Source organism: Pararge aegeria, chromosome 25 (assembly GCF_905163445.1).
Source record: "Pararge aegeria chromosome 25, ilParAegt1.1, whole genome shotgun sequence".
NCBI classification, from domain to species: domain Eukaryota; kingdom Metazoa; phylum Arthropoda; class Insecta; order Lepidoptera; family Nymphalidae; genus Pararge; species Pararge aegeria.
In genome coordinates this window covers 10,729,042-10,745,957 of record NC_053204.1, presented here as the reverse complement: position 1 = coordinate 10,745,957, position 16,916 = coordinate 10,729,042, and the positions used below count along the sequence as shown (strand labels likewise).

The 16,916-nt window shown below is 36.1% G+C and overlaps 1 protein-coding gene across 3 annotated transcripts in view; it reads left to right on the top strand.

Annotated features, from left to right (window-relative positions):
- The window catches only part of LOC120634864 (hemicentin-1), a 254,924-nt gene that overhangs the window by 158,321 nt on the left and 79,687 nt on the right, over positions 1-16,916 (top strand). For all 3 annotated transcript variants that reach the window (XM_039905705.1, XM_039905706.1, XM_039905704.1), the window contains exon 4: positions 11,231-11,377. In XM_039905705.1, the coding sequence (XP_039761639.1) occupies positions 11,231-11,377 (147 nt within the window). The remainder of the gene's footprint in view (positions 1-11,230; positions 11,378-16,916) is intronic.

Sequence of the window (16,916 nt, the reverse complement as noted above, 5' to 3'; positions counted from 1 at the left end):
GTACTTACTGACGCGCGTGTTAGGAAATAGGGAATTACAGCACTTTATCTATGATAAACCCGATGATTATATTAAATATATCAACAAATCATAGTTTGTATACTCATTGATAATGTATTGAAAATAGAATAATGGACTTTAGTAGACTGTCAAATAAAAGTATAGGATCTATGGCGGGAGACGCGAGTTTGACAAGTTCGATTGGCGGGAAAGAAAAGTTAGCACGGATTTAAAAATGAATTGAGAAAAGGAGATTAAGTACTTTACTTATATATACAATACTTTTATTGTGGATAGAACTTTACCAATTGTGAATAGATGATTTATAATGGAAACGATAAACGTAACGAAATATTGTTGTGGCGGAACAAGAGTCGTATATACTGGTGATGATGTTGAGATAAGTTGTTAAAAGTTGTTGGTACTATGGTTGTACCTGATGTTGCATCAGATAAGTATATCTCTTATATCCTTTGGGTTATTTAGGTATCATATATGGAGCCCTAGCATTATTTCATACAGATAGCTTATGTAGCAGAGGTTGCTCTATACAAACAATTTGTTTCAAAAGTCCTGATGTTATAAGTGATCATAGTAGTTATGTTTGACCTGTCTTATATGTCTTGTATCAAAGGGCCTAGCGTTATAACATATGATAATGTTGTAATTGTGTTTATAAGTCTTGTTTTAATTGATTGAATAAAAGAGCAACGGTAGAGTTTCTTGCCAGTGGTCTTCTCTGCCGAAGACAGAGACGACATTCCGAACTGGTAGTAGAGTCATTTGAAGGTAACAAGTAATATGAATTATAGAGAAGCTTAATATACAGTATTAGAGTCAGTCCAATTGTTTTATTTCACTCCTTGGGAAGTTAGGTTTATAGAGTACGGACCCACAACACTGCTCTAAAGCAGGTTGGTGGGCTTTAAAGATTTCTCTTATAAAATGAATACTTTAATAGGAAGGAAGAGAATGTCATGAGAATAAATGATTACTGCTAAGAAACTAGGTATTTAGCTTCAATAATACTGTTAATTAATGAAAGATCTAAGTGCCATCCTGAACATTGTGGGTATTATAGTTAATATCGGAATACCTGGTCCACTCATTTCTATATTTTTTTAGCACGCGCAACTAGTGTTTAATATATCTAAAAAAAACCTAAAAACTAATTACAGCGCTACCTGGTCTCAATCTAAGTCGGTATGACACCTTTAGAAAACATCGTTATATTTCAGCCAGTTTACAGAAAACCATAGTAAAATATACACTAAAACCATCCATCCATATCTTTGAATTTTATTATTTATTTATCTACTCAAACTCATATTTAAGTATTTATGTTATATTAAGATATGTATTAGTATATAAATTTTTTATATTTATCAATAGTATTTTTGTATTTGTGTAGTCTGGTTTATGTATTACTATGTAGATATTCGTATGTATGTATAAAATAGTGTACCCCACCTATTCGTTTTCTTTTTAGTTTTCCTAATCCTAAGGTTGCCTGGCAGAGATCGCTACTTAGCGATAAGGCCGCCTTTTGTATCCTGCTTCATTCTTCATGTGTTTGTTCTTTTTTTTGTCTCGTTTTTCTGAGTGGTGTACAAATAAAGAGTCAATAAATCCATACATACATCCATCCTAAAAAACATTCGCATTTATAATATTAGTAAGATGGTACCCATGCATTCGATCGTTGTACCTTGCGACTTACTTTGCGTTGCGCGAAGAGTTATGTCCTTCATCTCCGACAATATTTATCAGATCTTCTATAAAATTAGACAATACACGTTTGACACTTTCAAATAAAAAAAGAATTATTAAATCGGTTCAAATTTAACGAAGCTATGAAATAAATTTATAAAAAAACAAAATTGGTTGCCTGTAAAGTCGGTATACGGGCGAAAGTTTTACGTGACAACGACTTTGAGTGGTAAAATAATTTTAATGTGAATATTCATTCGTATAGTAGGAAGAAGGATGAAATAATAGTAACAATTTAAAACATTTATTTATACAAAGAATTATATTTAAAACATTAATTTATACAAAGAATCTCGCACTGAATTTCATATTAACAAAATTTTATTTTTACCTTTACACATACATACGTATTTATATACAAATATACATACAATAACTTGCAATACATTTGCGTACAATGAAACAGCGTTTACTACAAAGGGACGCGTGCCTTTCACTTTTTATGTCTGTCTCTCTCGCTCTTAGGCGGGCTAACCATGCCCGAGTGGAAGGGACGCGTGCCTCTCACTCGCTCTCATTGTGAGCGCATAACGTGAGCGGAGCGTAACGCAGTTTCTTGAAGTGTCACCCGGCAAACCAATTTATAAGACGTTGTCACGTCAAAAAATCATCCCGTTTCCCGGAGGAAACTTATTGTTTATCGGGATAAAAATTATTCTATATGTTGGCCAGGAATACCAGCTACTGCTATATCAAATTTTATTTAAATCCGTTCTGTAGTTTTCACGTGATGACCGGACAGACAGACAGACAAAAATAAAATAAAAATCTGTTTTGGACTCAGTATCGATTTTAAAGCATACCCCAATCAAAATTTTCAAAATATATTAAATGTACAGAAATCTTCCAGTAACAGTTTTATTATAAGTAAAGATAAGTAAGTACACGTAATTTCTATCAAAAATTTACGAGAACATACTTATACCACGTTTAAAATACCAAGGAACGCGTTAAAGTGAAATTTCTCTCAAAATTTTTCAAATCGCAAAACAAAGTTGTAACTTTGAAAAAGCTCTTCATGGGTCCCTGAATTATTGAATTTAAACCTATTTCGAGTGTGAAAACTTAGATTTCTCGCAATAATGCACACAAACTTGCCACTTCGGGGGAATTCGGTTCTAAAGGACTTGCGTTACCTCGACTTTTCTTTACGGATGGACGGCTTTATGCAGAAGGTGATTCATTCAAGACTTTTCAATCAACCGTTTATCAGCTTTACAGGTGGAAGTGTGGCCTTCTTTAATAAATAATACAAAAAATCTTTTTTGAAGTTATACTTCTTTTGACGCGTTAGGGAAAAATGATGATAGTAAATTTTTAAGATGTGCGCGCACACCGTCACAAAAAACCGACACCATGAAGTTAGCTATAGTCAACATTTTAGTTTTTCAAAAAAAGTTTTGACCGTGTACTTACACTTTCAATTGTCAAAGTCTGCGGGCTCATTCCAAAATCTCAAATTTGAATATGTGTTAAACTCTGTTTTACGATAATGAGATAACTAGATAATGCGTTATAATAAAACTTTCAATGTATTAAATACTAAATATATTTATTAGACGGCCGATTGGCGCAGTTTGCAGCGACCCTGCTTTCTGAGTCCAAGCCCGTGGGTTCGATTCCCACAACCGGAAAGTGTTTGTGTGATGAGTATGAATGTTTTTCAGTGTCTGGGTGCTTATATTATGTATGTATTTTAAGTATTTATGTATATAATTCATAAAAATATTTATCAGGCATCTTAGTACCCATAACACAAGCTACACTTATTTTGGGGCTAGATGGCAATGTGTGTATTGTCGTTGTATATTTATTTATTTATTGTTAGTGTGGTATTTCATTCCAAATCAGTATAACTTTTAACGCGTGTACATAAGTACACACACGTTTTTTTGACCAAGCAGTTATCCCACTTGATGTTAAATGAAAAACAATCATTAGATAGCTTAAAAAACATTATTCCATGTAATTCGTTTTTTCCGCTACAAGTTAGCATTTGGCCGACATATCACCTATCTATGATTAAGCAGTCTAAGATAGTCTCGGACTAACCTGTTAGGTTACGGCAGTTGTATTAAACCTATACTCCTACTCTGTTTCTATAAAGCATCGTACCGGAACGCTTAATCTACAAAGTAAATAGCCACGGCCAGATGAGGGAAAATGAGGTATTGTTTTACGGAAGCATTATTTCACTAACGAAGCGTTAGTTAACATGATTGACACTTTTAAAATTAACAATTAGGGTTTTAAGATATTACGAGTAAAGATAAAACTATTATTTTATGAAGAAAAAACGGCTGATTTGCATAAAGCCGTCCACTTGGAAACCATCGACTCTCTCTCGGTCCAATAACACTTGATGCCTTGTTCAAAAAATACGAATGGAATTCTCCAGCTTATTCCGCGGACGAATTTTACCTAAAACCAGTAGGTAAGTAGTGAATAGGTACCTATTTGTCAACCGGCTACCAAAAATAATACGGTTTTTAATACAGCTGTATTTTCATGTGTGTACGTTACTTGATATCTCCGCCAATTATTGTGAATCGTTTTTAATGAGGAGATTTTATCTCAGTTGCTAAGGGTAGAGAAACAGTGGATATATTTTTTACTGATAATTTCCGAATCTAACTAGAAAGTGCTACTTTTCTAAGAAAGTAATACTTTTTGTGACGACCACGCGTTATTAAGGCCCAGATAAATAATGGTTCCTTAGAGTCAATCGGAAGAACTCAACTCAACTCTGCAAAGAACGCCTATGGCAATATCTATGTGAATAGCTAAGCACTGACACTCATCATAATCGCATAAATCCATTACCGGTCAACTGCAGGGCACGGGTCTCCCACAATGAGAACTCCCTTCTCTTAAAGCTGTTGTCCACCACGATGACCTAGTGCGGATTGGTGGACTTCACACACCTTTGAGAACATTATCATACACATCTACGCATGTCAAAGTTTACAAAATCATGTTCTTTCAACTTAAATATTCAGTAAATATTCTACAGTAGAATTTTTATTTGATACAAAATAATAATATTCATCAAAAAAAAAATTACCAAGGAAATAAATTGGTTTCTGTTTATTTTGGTTGCTTAATAATTTAGTAGTGTTAATAGTTTAGAACCCATTAACCGTTAGTGGGTTGGTAGGATTATGTGTATAATATTAGTATGGATTCTTATCCGGTCGTGGTTTTAACACAAAATAACACTTTTATACTTCAATGTACGGAGATTCATCGTTCGCGGCTGTCACATAAGGTAAAGAATATTGTGAAACGACGCATTAATTTCCTGCGGCCATACATCATGGCGACGTGACGAGTTTCGAATGAAAGTTGGGAACAAACTACCTTGTCTATAGAGCTTTAGGGGAGAAAACGACCAAGACAGGATGTATCTTTGCGCCATCTGAGTCTTTCAGAATGACTGCAATGTAAACACGGATTTGTAGAAACCATAATAAACGCAGACAACAGCTAGTATTCAAAATGCTGGACATAGGCCTTTTGTAGGGAGTTCCACTATCCACGGTCCTGGGCCGCTTGCCTCCAGCGGCTCCCAGCGACTCGCCTGACGTCATCCGTCCACCTCGTTGGTGGGCAATCTACGCTGCGTTTACCGGTGCGGGGTCGCCATTCCAGCACCTTAAGACCCCAACGTCCATCGGTTCTCCGAGCTATGTGCCCTGCCCATTGCCACTTCAGCTTCGCGCTCGCTGAGCTATGTCGGTAACTCCAGTTCTTCTACGGATCTCCTCATTTCTAATTTGATCACGTAGATTAAATTAACAAATGGAATCTTCCGGAATAAAGTTAACAGGTCTAACAACTTTCAAATGTTGTACAGCAGACTTACCTAATTGATTTATAAAATCCCTTACAAAAACTTCCGTGAGGGGAACAGAAAACAGCGAGTAACGACGCGTTTAGCCGCTTGTTAATCAATTGAGAATATACTTACCTATATACAATAAACTATCAGTTGGTATCTTCGTCAATGATAAAAATTCTTGGGTGTAAATTATTGCTCTAACCAGGTTGCTTCTTTAATAGTTTTAAATGACAATGTTAGATGGTGATAACATAAAAAAAACGACCGGCTAAGTTTGTTGTGGGCTTCTTCTTAGATCTGGGCGCGTTTGGAACTCTCGTAGCTTTAGTTTTAAGTTGACAAATTTAGTTATCGCCATCAACTCAATGTCATATTTTACATGCAATGTACGCATAAAAAGTGCCACCTATGTGCCGAAACCCGAAACCCGAATTACCAGCATTACCAATAAATAATAAATAAGTTGAAACTAATGACTAATTTACATTATAAAATTTTGATATTCACTCCCACATTGGGTAGATTCCAAAAGCGATATTTGATACCAATGTCGGATGTAATTAGTTTATTCGGTCATTAACACACCCTTTATACCGTATACATTACATTTGACTTATTACGGTCTAATTAGAAAATAAACACCTATTACATATTAAAATTATTATGCCAGTGCCTGAAGACCAAAGTCTTCGAACAGTGCGTGTTGCCAGTGAAGACTTATGTCCTTGAAAAGTGGTCGCTAACTATGGGTTTCGTCAAAAGGCTCAGGGTCACTCAGCAAGCGATGGAGAGACCTATACTTGAAGTACTTCTACGTTATCCAAATAAGGAGTGAGGATATCTGTGGAAGAACCAGAACTATCGACGTAGCTCAACGAGTCGCTAAGCTAACGCGGCGATGCACGCGGCGCATAGTTCTATAATAATTATAATATAATCTTTATAACCCAAAGTAGCAAAATTTGCCAATAAATATCATTATTTGACGTGCATTGAGAAAAATACTGATGACACATATCTTGGAATAGCTAACAGGCATATAGCTCCTACAGGATAGCATCGTTATTTTTTCCGCATTTGTCTTTCAAAATCCGCGCAACGGAGTCTTACATTGACGTGGTTTTTAGATAACTTGGTTTTTTTTTTTTTTTTTTGAAATATTATCAAGTTTCTGAGTTTTTTTGGTTGAACGCTCAGTAAATGCTGTTTCTATTTCGATTTTTTTGGGATTGGTAGTATCAATTAAGGCTATCATCACGCTACGACCAATGGCTACCATTATTATTGAGAAATGTTAAAATGAAAACTGTAAAAAATATTCTTTTTGAGAGCGTGAGAACATCATCATCATCATCATCATCTCAACCAATTGACGTCCACTGCTGGACATAGGTCTTTTGTAGGGAGTTCCACAATGCACGGTCCTGGGCCGCTTGCCTCCAACGGCTCCCAGCTACTCGCCTGATGTCATCTGTCCACCTCGTTTGGGGCCGACCTACGCTGCGTTTACCGGTGCGGGGTCGCCATTCCAGCACCTTAAGACCCCAACATCCATCGGTTCTCCGAGCTATGTGCCCCGCCCATTGCCACTTCAGCTTCGCAACTCGCTGAGCTATGTCGGTAACTCTAGTTCTTCTACGGAGAACATACGACTACTTTTTGAAGTTGACTCATTCGCGGACGGTTCCGCTAGTAAAATATAAATTAAAAACACCCCTGACTTTCAATATAGTGTACATTATTTTTCTACTAGTTAAACCCGTTCAAAAATTCGAAATTCGAGCGTAACAAAATATTATATATGTATACAAATCTTTTATATTATTTTTTATTTATTATTATTACACTTCTTATTTTTTAATTTTATATTACTTTTAAATTGTATTATTGTACCCATAGTTTTTAAGCGTCGCTCTGACAGTGCCTACCGTCCAAACGTCACGTCTGGCTTCACGGAAGATCAGCGCTGTGTCTTAACAGGCACTGCAAACATGCTGAGTGAAGACCATTTTGGGATCACACCGTTCCTATAATAATTGTTGTGTAGACTATTAAGTTGTATTTTAATTCTAGTGTGTGTATCCAAATAAAGTTTTTCTTTCTTTCTTTCTTTCTTTCAAATTCACAACTTATTTTAAATTTTAAATTTATTTGATACCCATTTTGAGGGTATACAATTAAGCCTCCTTCTTGGACCGATTTTTATCAAACATAGTCAAGAGCAGTCCCGACTAACTCGCATTTCAAATTAAAAAAAAAAAATCTAAATCGGTTCATCCGTTCACACAAACACATCATACTTTAACACTCCGTCGTTTTTGCGTCGGAGGTTAAAAAGTTAAGTACTCATAGATAGTTAAGTAGATATTCTACAAAAGAAATTGCGACGACATTATTAAATTACAATTATAATTTATTAAGTCACAATGGCTAAATTTTGTTTGTGTTTAAATTTACATTTAAACCAACCAAGGTTTTAATTTCCGAGTGGTCTCCCTCAAGCAAAACTCATACAAACATACATAAACACGGAACACTGCAAGTTCAATAAATCCTCTGAAATATGAATTCCTGAAGTTTATTTCCGTACCTCAATGAACAACTTAAACAAACGATTTGGCATCTAACTGTTAGAGGCGTGAATTTAAGCGAAGTCATCGTATTATCTTAGGGTCGTCACACGTTCTAAATGAAATATTTTTCTTATTTCAAAGAAACGCTTCATATTTATTATTATTATCCTGAAAAAGCAGTGATAGCCAAGTGGGTGAGTCTTCGGATTTCCTTTCGTGGAGACCGAGTTCGAGCCCCGGCACGCACCACTAACTTTTCGGAGTTATGTGCGTTTTTAATCTAAGCCATTTAAATATCACTTGCTTTTAACGGTGAAGGGAAAACATCGTGAGGAAACCTGCATGCCTGAGAGTTATCCATAATGTTCTCAACGGCGTGTGAAGTCTACCAATCCGCACTTGGCCAGCGTGGTGGACCCCGGCCTTAACCCCTTCACATTGTGGGAGGGAGACCGGTGCCCTGTAGTGGGTTGGTAATGGGTTGATATGATGTATAGTGTAGATGATATAGATGATATAGATGTAGATGTATAGTATTCTCTAGTATAACTTATACCCAGTTTCGCTCACGCTAAGTTTGATTTAAGTACATATTTTATATCCTGCTTTATGATAATACTAGCTGTTGCCCGCGGCTTCGTCTGCGTTTGATTTTGTTGTAGTTCTAAAAAAAATTAAAGTATTCAGTGTCGCTAAGCCTTAAAATGAGAGGTTTGCTGCTGTCCGCTGAGGAGTTCTGTCCTCTGTATCTCCAACCACATTCATCAGATCTCCACAAAGTTTGGGCGAAATTAAACACATAATACAACCTCTATAGTACAAAAATAATTATTTAAATCGGTAATAATTTGTCGGAGTTACGGTGTAAAATCGTCAATCACTTTCATCCCCTCTCCTAAAGGAACTGAGCTTAATGTCGGGATAAAAAGTATCCTATATTACTTCAAAACACTTTCAAGAATATGTGTACAAAGTTTCATGAGGATCGGTTGAGTAGTTTTTGCGTGAAAGCGTAACAAACAAACTTACATTGACATTTATAATATTAGTAGAGATAGGGATAGCGATAGGGATATTCTGTATTCAATTTTCAAAAATAGTTTTATCAAACGCTTTTCAGAGTAAAAAAGTGTGTACGCGTGATTGAACTCAAAATTTTAATTATTATTACACAGAGATCTCAAACTCCCCACTATTGCTCAATATTTCAAAAAACTCTCGAAAATTTACTTTCTATCCGACATCCCAACCCTCTCATAGTTGCGGCTTCTTTTTACTCGCCCTACCTTAGCGCCACTCTTAACAAGAGGATGCCTAAACATATACTTCACGACCCTGACGATCAGATACTGACAATGCTCCCTATCAGAACACAAGAACACAATCAACCTCTGCATAGCGTCTTCGGCAGCGAAGACGAGGTCCCCGACTTCTGACGTCATCCGGACGGCACGTTCTCGGAAGCGTGCGGACTAATCACCGTCCGTCTTTCACTCCAATCGTCGTCTGAGCCGAGGTTCGGCCTCACATGAGGCGCCCTCAGGTCGACGATCCCTTCGCTTCTTCGAGCCCTAGGGTTCAAACTCTTTCTGGCAGAGCCCCATTCCGAGGCTCGCCAAAAGCCCGAGTTACGCTATTAAAATCATTAGGGTTAATCAGAAAAAAAAAATCCTTGGACTACCTCCGCGAAGCTAAACTCGCAGGTAACTTCCGCGGCGACACAAAGCCAAGCCGTTGGTCTGAGCTGTGTTATTTCAGTCAGTCATTCACTCACTTGCTCACCTTCCCTTTATGAATATCCAAATTTTGACAGCCCTACAACTTCTCAACTATGATAGCCAAAAGGCTCAAGTTATATTTACAAATCGTTATCTAACCCCCTTATTTGTTGAGTGTGACGTCAGCATTGTTGTTGAGCGATTGTTAGACATTTGGTAACCGCGCGGCTGTTGACTCGGCTAATGAATAGGTATGAGATGATTTAGTAATAATGGCAAACTATCGTAAGGTTTATTGATACTGTATTATGTATTTAACTGTCTAGATTAGAAATATTAGTTAGCTATCTGAAGTTTACCGATATTGTATTATGAAGCTCAGAATATATGGGCAAACTATCTAGAGATATTAAATAAATATACCAGGAAAATACATACATCGCCATCTAGCCCCAAAGTAAGCGTAGCTTGTGTTATGAGTACTTAGATGACTGATAAATATTTTAATGAATAATATGCATATATAATATAAACGCCCAGACACTGAAAAACATTCATATTCATGACACACACATTTTCCAGTTGTGGGAATCGAACCCACGGCCTTTGACTCAGATAGCAGGGTCGCTGCCCACTGCGCCAAGCTACCGTCAAATTTATAATAGTATTGATTTTATTCCCATTAAGCGGTGAAAGCCTCAATAAAGTATAGAAATGTAGATGTGAGTACGAGGTATATCCTACTTAATGTTATAAATGTGAAATTGTGGATGTTTGTAACTTAATCACACAAAAACGGCTGAACGGATTTGGATGCCATTTGGCATGCATGTAGCCTTTGACATGGAAAATCCATATGCTACCTTTCAACCCGATTCCTCAAGTAGTTCCCGAGGGAAAATTGATAATTGTCACCGAGCTAAGCCGCGGGCAACCAGCTTTGAAATTTGGTATGCATGTCACCTATGCTATGGAAAAGGACACGTACTTTCTAAACCCATCTCTGACATAGTTTCCGTAGTAAGACTAAAATAATCGTATTTGTTAACGAGCGCGCGGGAATAAACCTAAATCCACGCGAACGAAGTTGCGGGTATCAGCTAGTATGTAATAAACCCAATGCCGGACCAAAACAGTCTCCCTTAAGAATAAGCTGGGTTTAGACAATAGTCCACTTTTTTTTCCACTGTTTATACACTACACTGTAATAGTGGCAGAATGAGGGTTCCGTATGTTCCTAATTCTATGCAATAAATAAAGGTTGCTTTCCTTCTACATATTTCCTCTGCTCAGGTAGAATTATATTAAATTGGTTATTTTTGTTCCAGCACAAACCATCACCGAGCAAAATCAAGTGAAGCACGTGCTACCGTTGACGATAACCCGATCGGAGTTGGGGGGCGAGCTTATGTGCAACGTGTCGTCCGCTGCCCTCGACCGGCCGATACTGAAGCATATCAAACTTAATGTTGAAGGTATGTGACCATTTATGCTTACACCAGAAATACTCTTGTAATATCAAGATAACCGTATGTGTACACGCGTTAGAAGTTATACTTATTAGGCGTTATGAAAATTAAGCTTAATTTGCTATAGTCTTTACACTGAATGATAAGTTCATTGTGAATCATTTATGAACTTATTATTCATTGTAAATTCAACATCTCCTGAGGATGCTGAGGTTTCGGAGCGAAACGTGCGTAGAGGGTACACTGCCGAAGATCTGTTTGGTGTGGAGTATAAGGATTTAAGAAATTATAAATAACATCATACAGATTCTCCTGCTTCTCGCGGAATGTAGAAAATTAAGCTTAATTTTCGTAATATATCATGGATTAACGCCTGTTTCTATCCAAAAATCTTTGGCGTTAGAGAACTTTTTGTTTGTTTTAACATTCGCCTTATTTTAGGTATGTAGAAAAAACGACCCTAACAATGGAAAAAAAGGTATTTAATACATTGAAAGTTTTATTATAACTTATTATTTAGTTCTCTCAATATCAGATAATCAAGTTTCCCTCAACATTAAAATTTGAGATTTTAGTACAATTGAATCAATTGAATCGCCTGAACGAGCCCGCAGATTTTGACAATTGAAAGTGTACGGTGTGAAGCCTTTTTTTGAAAAACTAAAATGTTGACTAACTTCTGTTTGGTGCAGATTCTCCTGTTTTTTGCGGAGTATAGCAAACTCAGCTAATTTTTGATTAGGTACTTTAGGTACCTACTGTTAATATTATCTGTCATAGTAAGTGTTACTTGTATCTACATCGTATCGCCCTACTGCTCCTTACAATATTGTGTGGATAGTGTTGTGGATTACATAGTAACCCCATTCTTTTCTTTTTGTTAAATTTAAGAGCTATTGTTGTAATATGTAATTGTTTTCTGTCCCAAATAAGTAAAAAATAAAAATAAAATAAGCTTCATTTTCATGACATACCTTTTTTGCGCCAAAAACAGCTACTCACAATCGTAATATTATTCCGAAAAGAGCATTAGCTAAAACAGAGCTACAGAGTTTTTCTTATCTCGGCCTTCGTCCGGGATAATTACACCCATTAATTACCCCGGTATCAAGGAATGCTTCTAATGAAAATTTATTCCTTCGCGAAATTAAACTCGAAAAACGTAAAGTGTCACCCGATTTCGGACGAGGCGACGAATTGAGCGAAAACTTTTGAGGGGATTATAAAATGGCGACTAAAGATTTTTGGAATTAATTGTTAATTTCATAAATCTAATTTATTTTGTTTTCAAGCTAGTTGCTACCTGCGGTTTTATTTATTCTAGTCGATTATGCTTAGTGTTTCGAAGCTTGACATTGTACATCATATTTGAAGGCCGAATAGCGCAGTGGGAAGTGACCCTGCTTTCTGAGTCCAAGGCCGTGGGTTTGATTCCCCAAACCGAATATTTGTGTCATGAACATGATTGTTTTTCAAGCGTCTAGGTATTTATCTGTATATTTACAATAATAATTCTTCAGTATTTATGTATATTATTCATAAAAGTATATCCGTCATCAAAGTCAAAGTCAAAGTCAAAGTCAAAAATATATTTATTCAAGTAGGCCCATAGGTGGCACTTTTGATGCTTACATAAGAATTACACGGTAGTGAGATGATGGCGATAACCACATTCGTAAACTTAAAACTAAAGCTACGAGCGTTCCAAACGCGTCCTGGTCTAAGAAGAAGCCCAGAACAAACTTAGCCGGGTGTTTTTTGTTTTTTTGTTATCACCATCTCACAATGTCATTTTAAATTATTAAATTATTAGAAGAGCAAACCTAGAGCATCCTAGTAGTAGTAGTTCTCAAAGGTGTGTGAAGTCCACCAATCCGCACTGGGCCAGCGTGGTGGACTATGCATGGCGATACTACCTTAACCCATTGTGGGAGGAGAACCGTGCCCTGAAGTGGGCTGGTAATGGGTTGACATGATAATCATGATGATACGTGATGTCGAACACCAGCCATGATGGTATTATAGGTTCGATAATCTTTATATATATATTTCTTGTGTGCGTGTGTATGTCACTGAACTCCTCCTAAACGGCTAGACCGATTTGAATGAATTTTTTGGTATGCGTTTGGGTGGCACCCTGAATAGTTTAGATTCACAAATCAGCCCGACAGATGGCGCTGGGGTCCGCTAGTTGTTATATAAATCACTCTGATACAATTACAGCGTTAAGGCTTCGTTGCAGACATATTCCAAGAAATAAATTTGCCTACGTCATTGGAAAAATTAAAATCCTTATTGCCCCACATGTGTGGTAATTGTGGATATTTATCACGTTGTGTGTTTATGAACGACTAATAGTAAGTTGGTTAGATAGTTATTTAAGTATAGTAGATTCAATTAGCATTTAGCGTTACCTCTATCAAAAACTGTTTTATAAATGGGAACATAATTTAGGTTAAGATTATCATCTCTTTTTAAATTGAATGTTGCACTATCCCGTTTTCCGCACTAAACATGCTTCATCAACCAAAGGTTGTTTGGAGGAGATCGCTTCAAGCGATAAGGCCGCCTTAAATATTTATTTACCTTTTGTCTTGTTCAATTTGTTTTATTTCTGTATGTGCAATAAAGACTTTCTATCTATCTCTTTATAACTATCAGAACGACAGAGTCACATTATGTGACTACGCTCTTTAAATAAAGAGAAAAAAAAATTGGCGCAGACAAAGTCGTGCGGGTCAACTAGTAATAGTTATAAAATAAGGAAGTTCTTGTAACTCCCAATTCATTTATCACTCCACATCGCTAAGGGTGTCGAACTCGCGTTTCGCCGCCAATCGACCCTTGTCGATATTGCAAGGTGGTAAAATTTCCGACCCTTGTTCTACTAGTGTTGTCCATAATATGTTTTATCCGATTACGATCTACAATAATATCTTTTATTAAATAATTTCACTTAGACACTCGTTCTTTGGTTAAAATTTACTAGTTAAAACTTCAGTCCTTTTCTGTTATTATTTGAAGCACACCTTTATGTCTTTATTTCTATGACACTTAATATATTTCTTTTTTTTCTAACAAAAACAATATAATATATTCAGTTTAATTGTAAATACAAGATGGCCGCTGCTACAAAATGGCGGTATACATATTTTTGTGTATCAAATAAAAGGTCTTCGCTAGTAGAATACTGTTAATGTTAATACTGTTAATTATAATTCCGATCAAATATCGTAGACAAAAATCAAACAAAAAATACAATAAAGATAAGCTTAAAATGAAAATAAGATAAAATTTTATAAAATCTTTTTAAGATTACAAATAATAAATATTATGACAAATTTTCTCATCTAAGATGGAAGAAAATGCCAGATTTTATATTTTTTTACCGATATTTCCAATTTGATACTTGAGTGCCACTCCATGACACTTCAGAGAAACCTCTTAAGGTGCTGAGTGCTGCTAAATTATGTTGAAAGATCTAAGTCGCTCTTCGCAAACACGAGAAAATATATGTTATTTTTACCATTATATGTCTGACTATTTTTTTTTATTTGTTATTTATACTGATACTTACTCCAAGAACACTAATAAAATATCAAATTTAATTTCTGATAAAGTCGACTCTTAGAATCTATCGAATATTGCAAACAAAAAAATGAATTCGGTCATGCCACGATATTAAGTTAAAAAAATGAAAAATCGTGTGTGTACTCTTGTACACGCATTAGAATTTGTACTTGCATGACGTAACAAGATAAAATTCTTTTCAAAAATTTGATCTTTCGCCTTATTCTACGTTTGCAGTAAAAATTACACTAACAATAGAAAAAAAGGGTATTATTGAAAGTCAACTGTCAAACCTTTTTTAGAAAAACTAAAATGTTCCATGTTTGACGGCCGAGTAGCGCAGTGGGCAGCGACCCTGTTTTCTGCGTCCAAGGCCGTGGGTTTGATTCCCACAACTGGAAAATGTTTGTGTGATGAACATGAATGTTTTTCAGTGTCTGGGTGTATATCTGTATATTATAAGTATTTTCTTCATAAAAAATATTCATCAGCTATCTCAGTACCCATAACACAAGCTACGCTTACTTTGGGGCTAGATGGTGATGTGTGTATTGTCGTAGTATATTATTATTATTATTTATTTGTTCACTATAGTTAACTACATGGTGTCGGTTTTTTGTGACGGCGAAATTTACTTTCACCATTTTTTCTTAAATCGCCAAAAGATATATAACTTCAAAAACGTATCGATAACCAAAAGAAATAGCACATCCCTAGCAACTATCCTGCCACTTATTAGCAATACGGTTGGCAATTTATCGCGTGCGCCCAGAAAATTGCCGCCTGTGAACAGTTAAGTGATGGTTTAATGCACCCATGTATGTAAAGTATGATACCTTTGTACCCTTTTACCCGACTGCGACAAGAAAAAAGAAAGTTGCCTTTATTTTTATAGACCACCTCCATCGCGCACGGAGAGGTGCTGGGATCCGAACTGGACCCTGCCCACTGGGCTATAACCGCTTCAATATATGTGTTGATAAAAAATTAAGTAAATAAAATTATTAAGCGAGTATGCTATTACATGCTAACACAGTTTCCTTGCGGCGATAGCCCTTTACCTTTTACTTTTCTAAGTTATGTGCGTTTTAAAAATAAAATATTACTAGCTTCAACGGTGAAGGAAAACATACATACCTACCTGATTACAAACCTGAGAGTTCTCCATAATATCCTCAAAGCCATGTGGAGCCCCCCAACCCGCACTAGGCCAGCGTGGTGGACTACAGCCTTAAACCCTTCTCATTGTGGAAGATGACTCGTGCCCTATAAAGGGCCGCAAAGGGTGGATGCGACGACAGTTTCCTTACTAACGAAACACTTTTTGCATACACACATTTTGGTCGGGGTGCTTGCCAGAGTTAGCTAAATTTGGCGTCTACTGAGATACAGAATTGTCCTGCTGGACTGAGCCAACGAACTGTTATGTTATTGGAGTTAGTCCTAAATACATAAAACATAAATAGCAATACATTTCCAAGCACACAAGACGTATTAGCGAGTTAAACCGATTACTTGTAATACAAACATCGATATATCGCATTGTCGATTTATAAGCTGACCAAACTATTTGTAATACAGGGACGGACTTGGGAAATTGCCACATGTATATACTTATATAAACAAACACTTTCGCCTTAGTAATCCTAACAAATATTATAAATTAGAAAGTGTGTGAGTTGAACCGACTATGCACCTTTAAGAAACCAGAGAAGGGTCACTATATGTGTGTAAAAAAAAAAATTAAATTGAAATCTGTTTATTATAAATAAAAAATACATTGTTGTTTAAAACTCAATTACATTACGCTAATCTTCATTATGAAAGATGTTTGCGCTCGAGAGGGTTCCACAAATATATATTAATTATTATATATTAATTAATGTTCAATGTAAGGAAAAGAAATATTTCTATAGTGTTAACTAATGGAAGTTGTAGGAATGCTCTGGATGAACTTGTAGTTTTTAGCACGTAC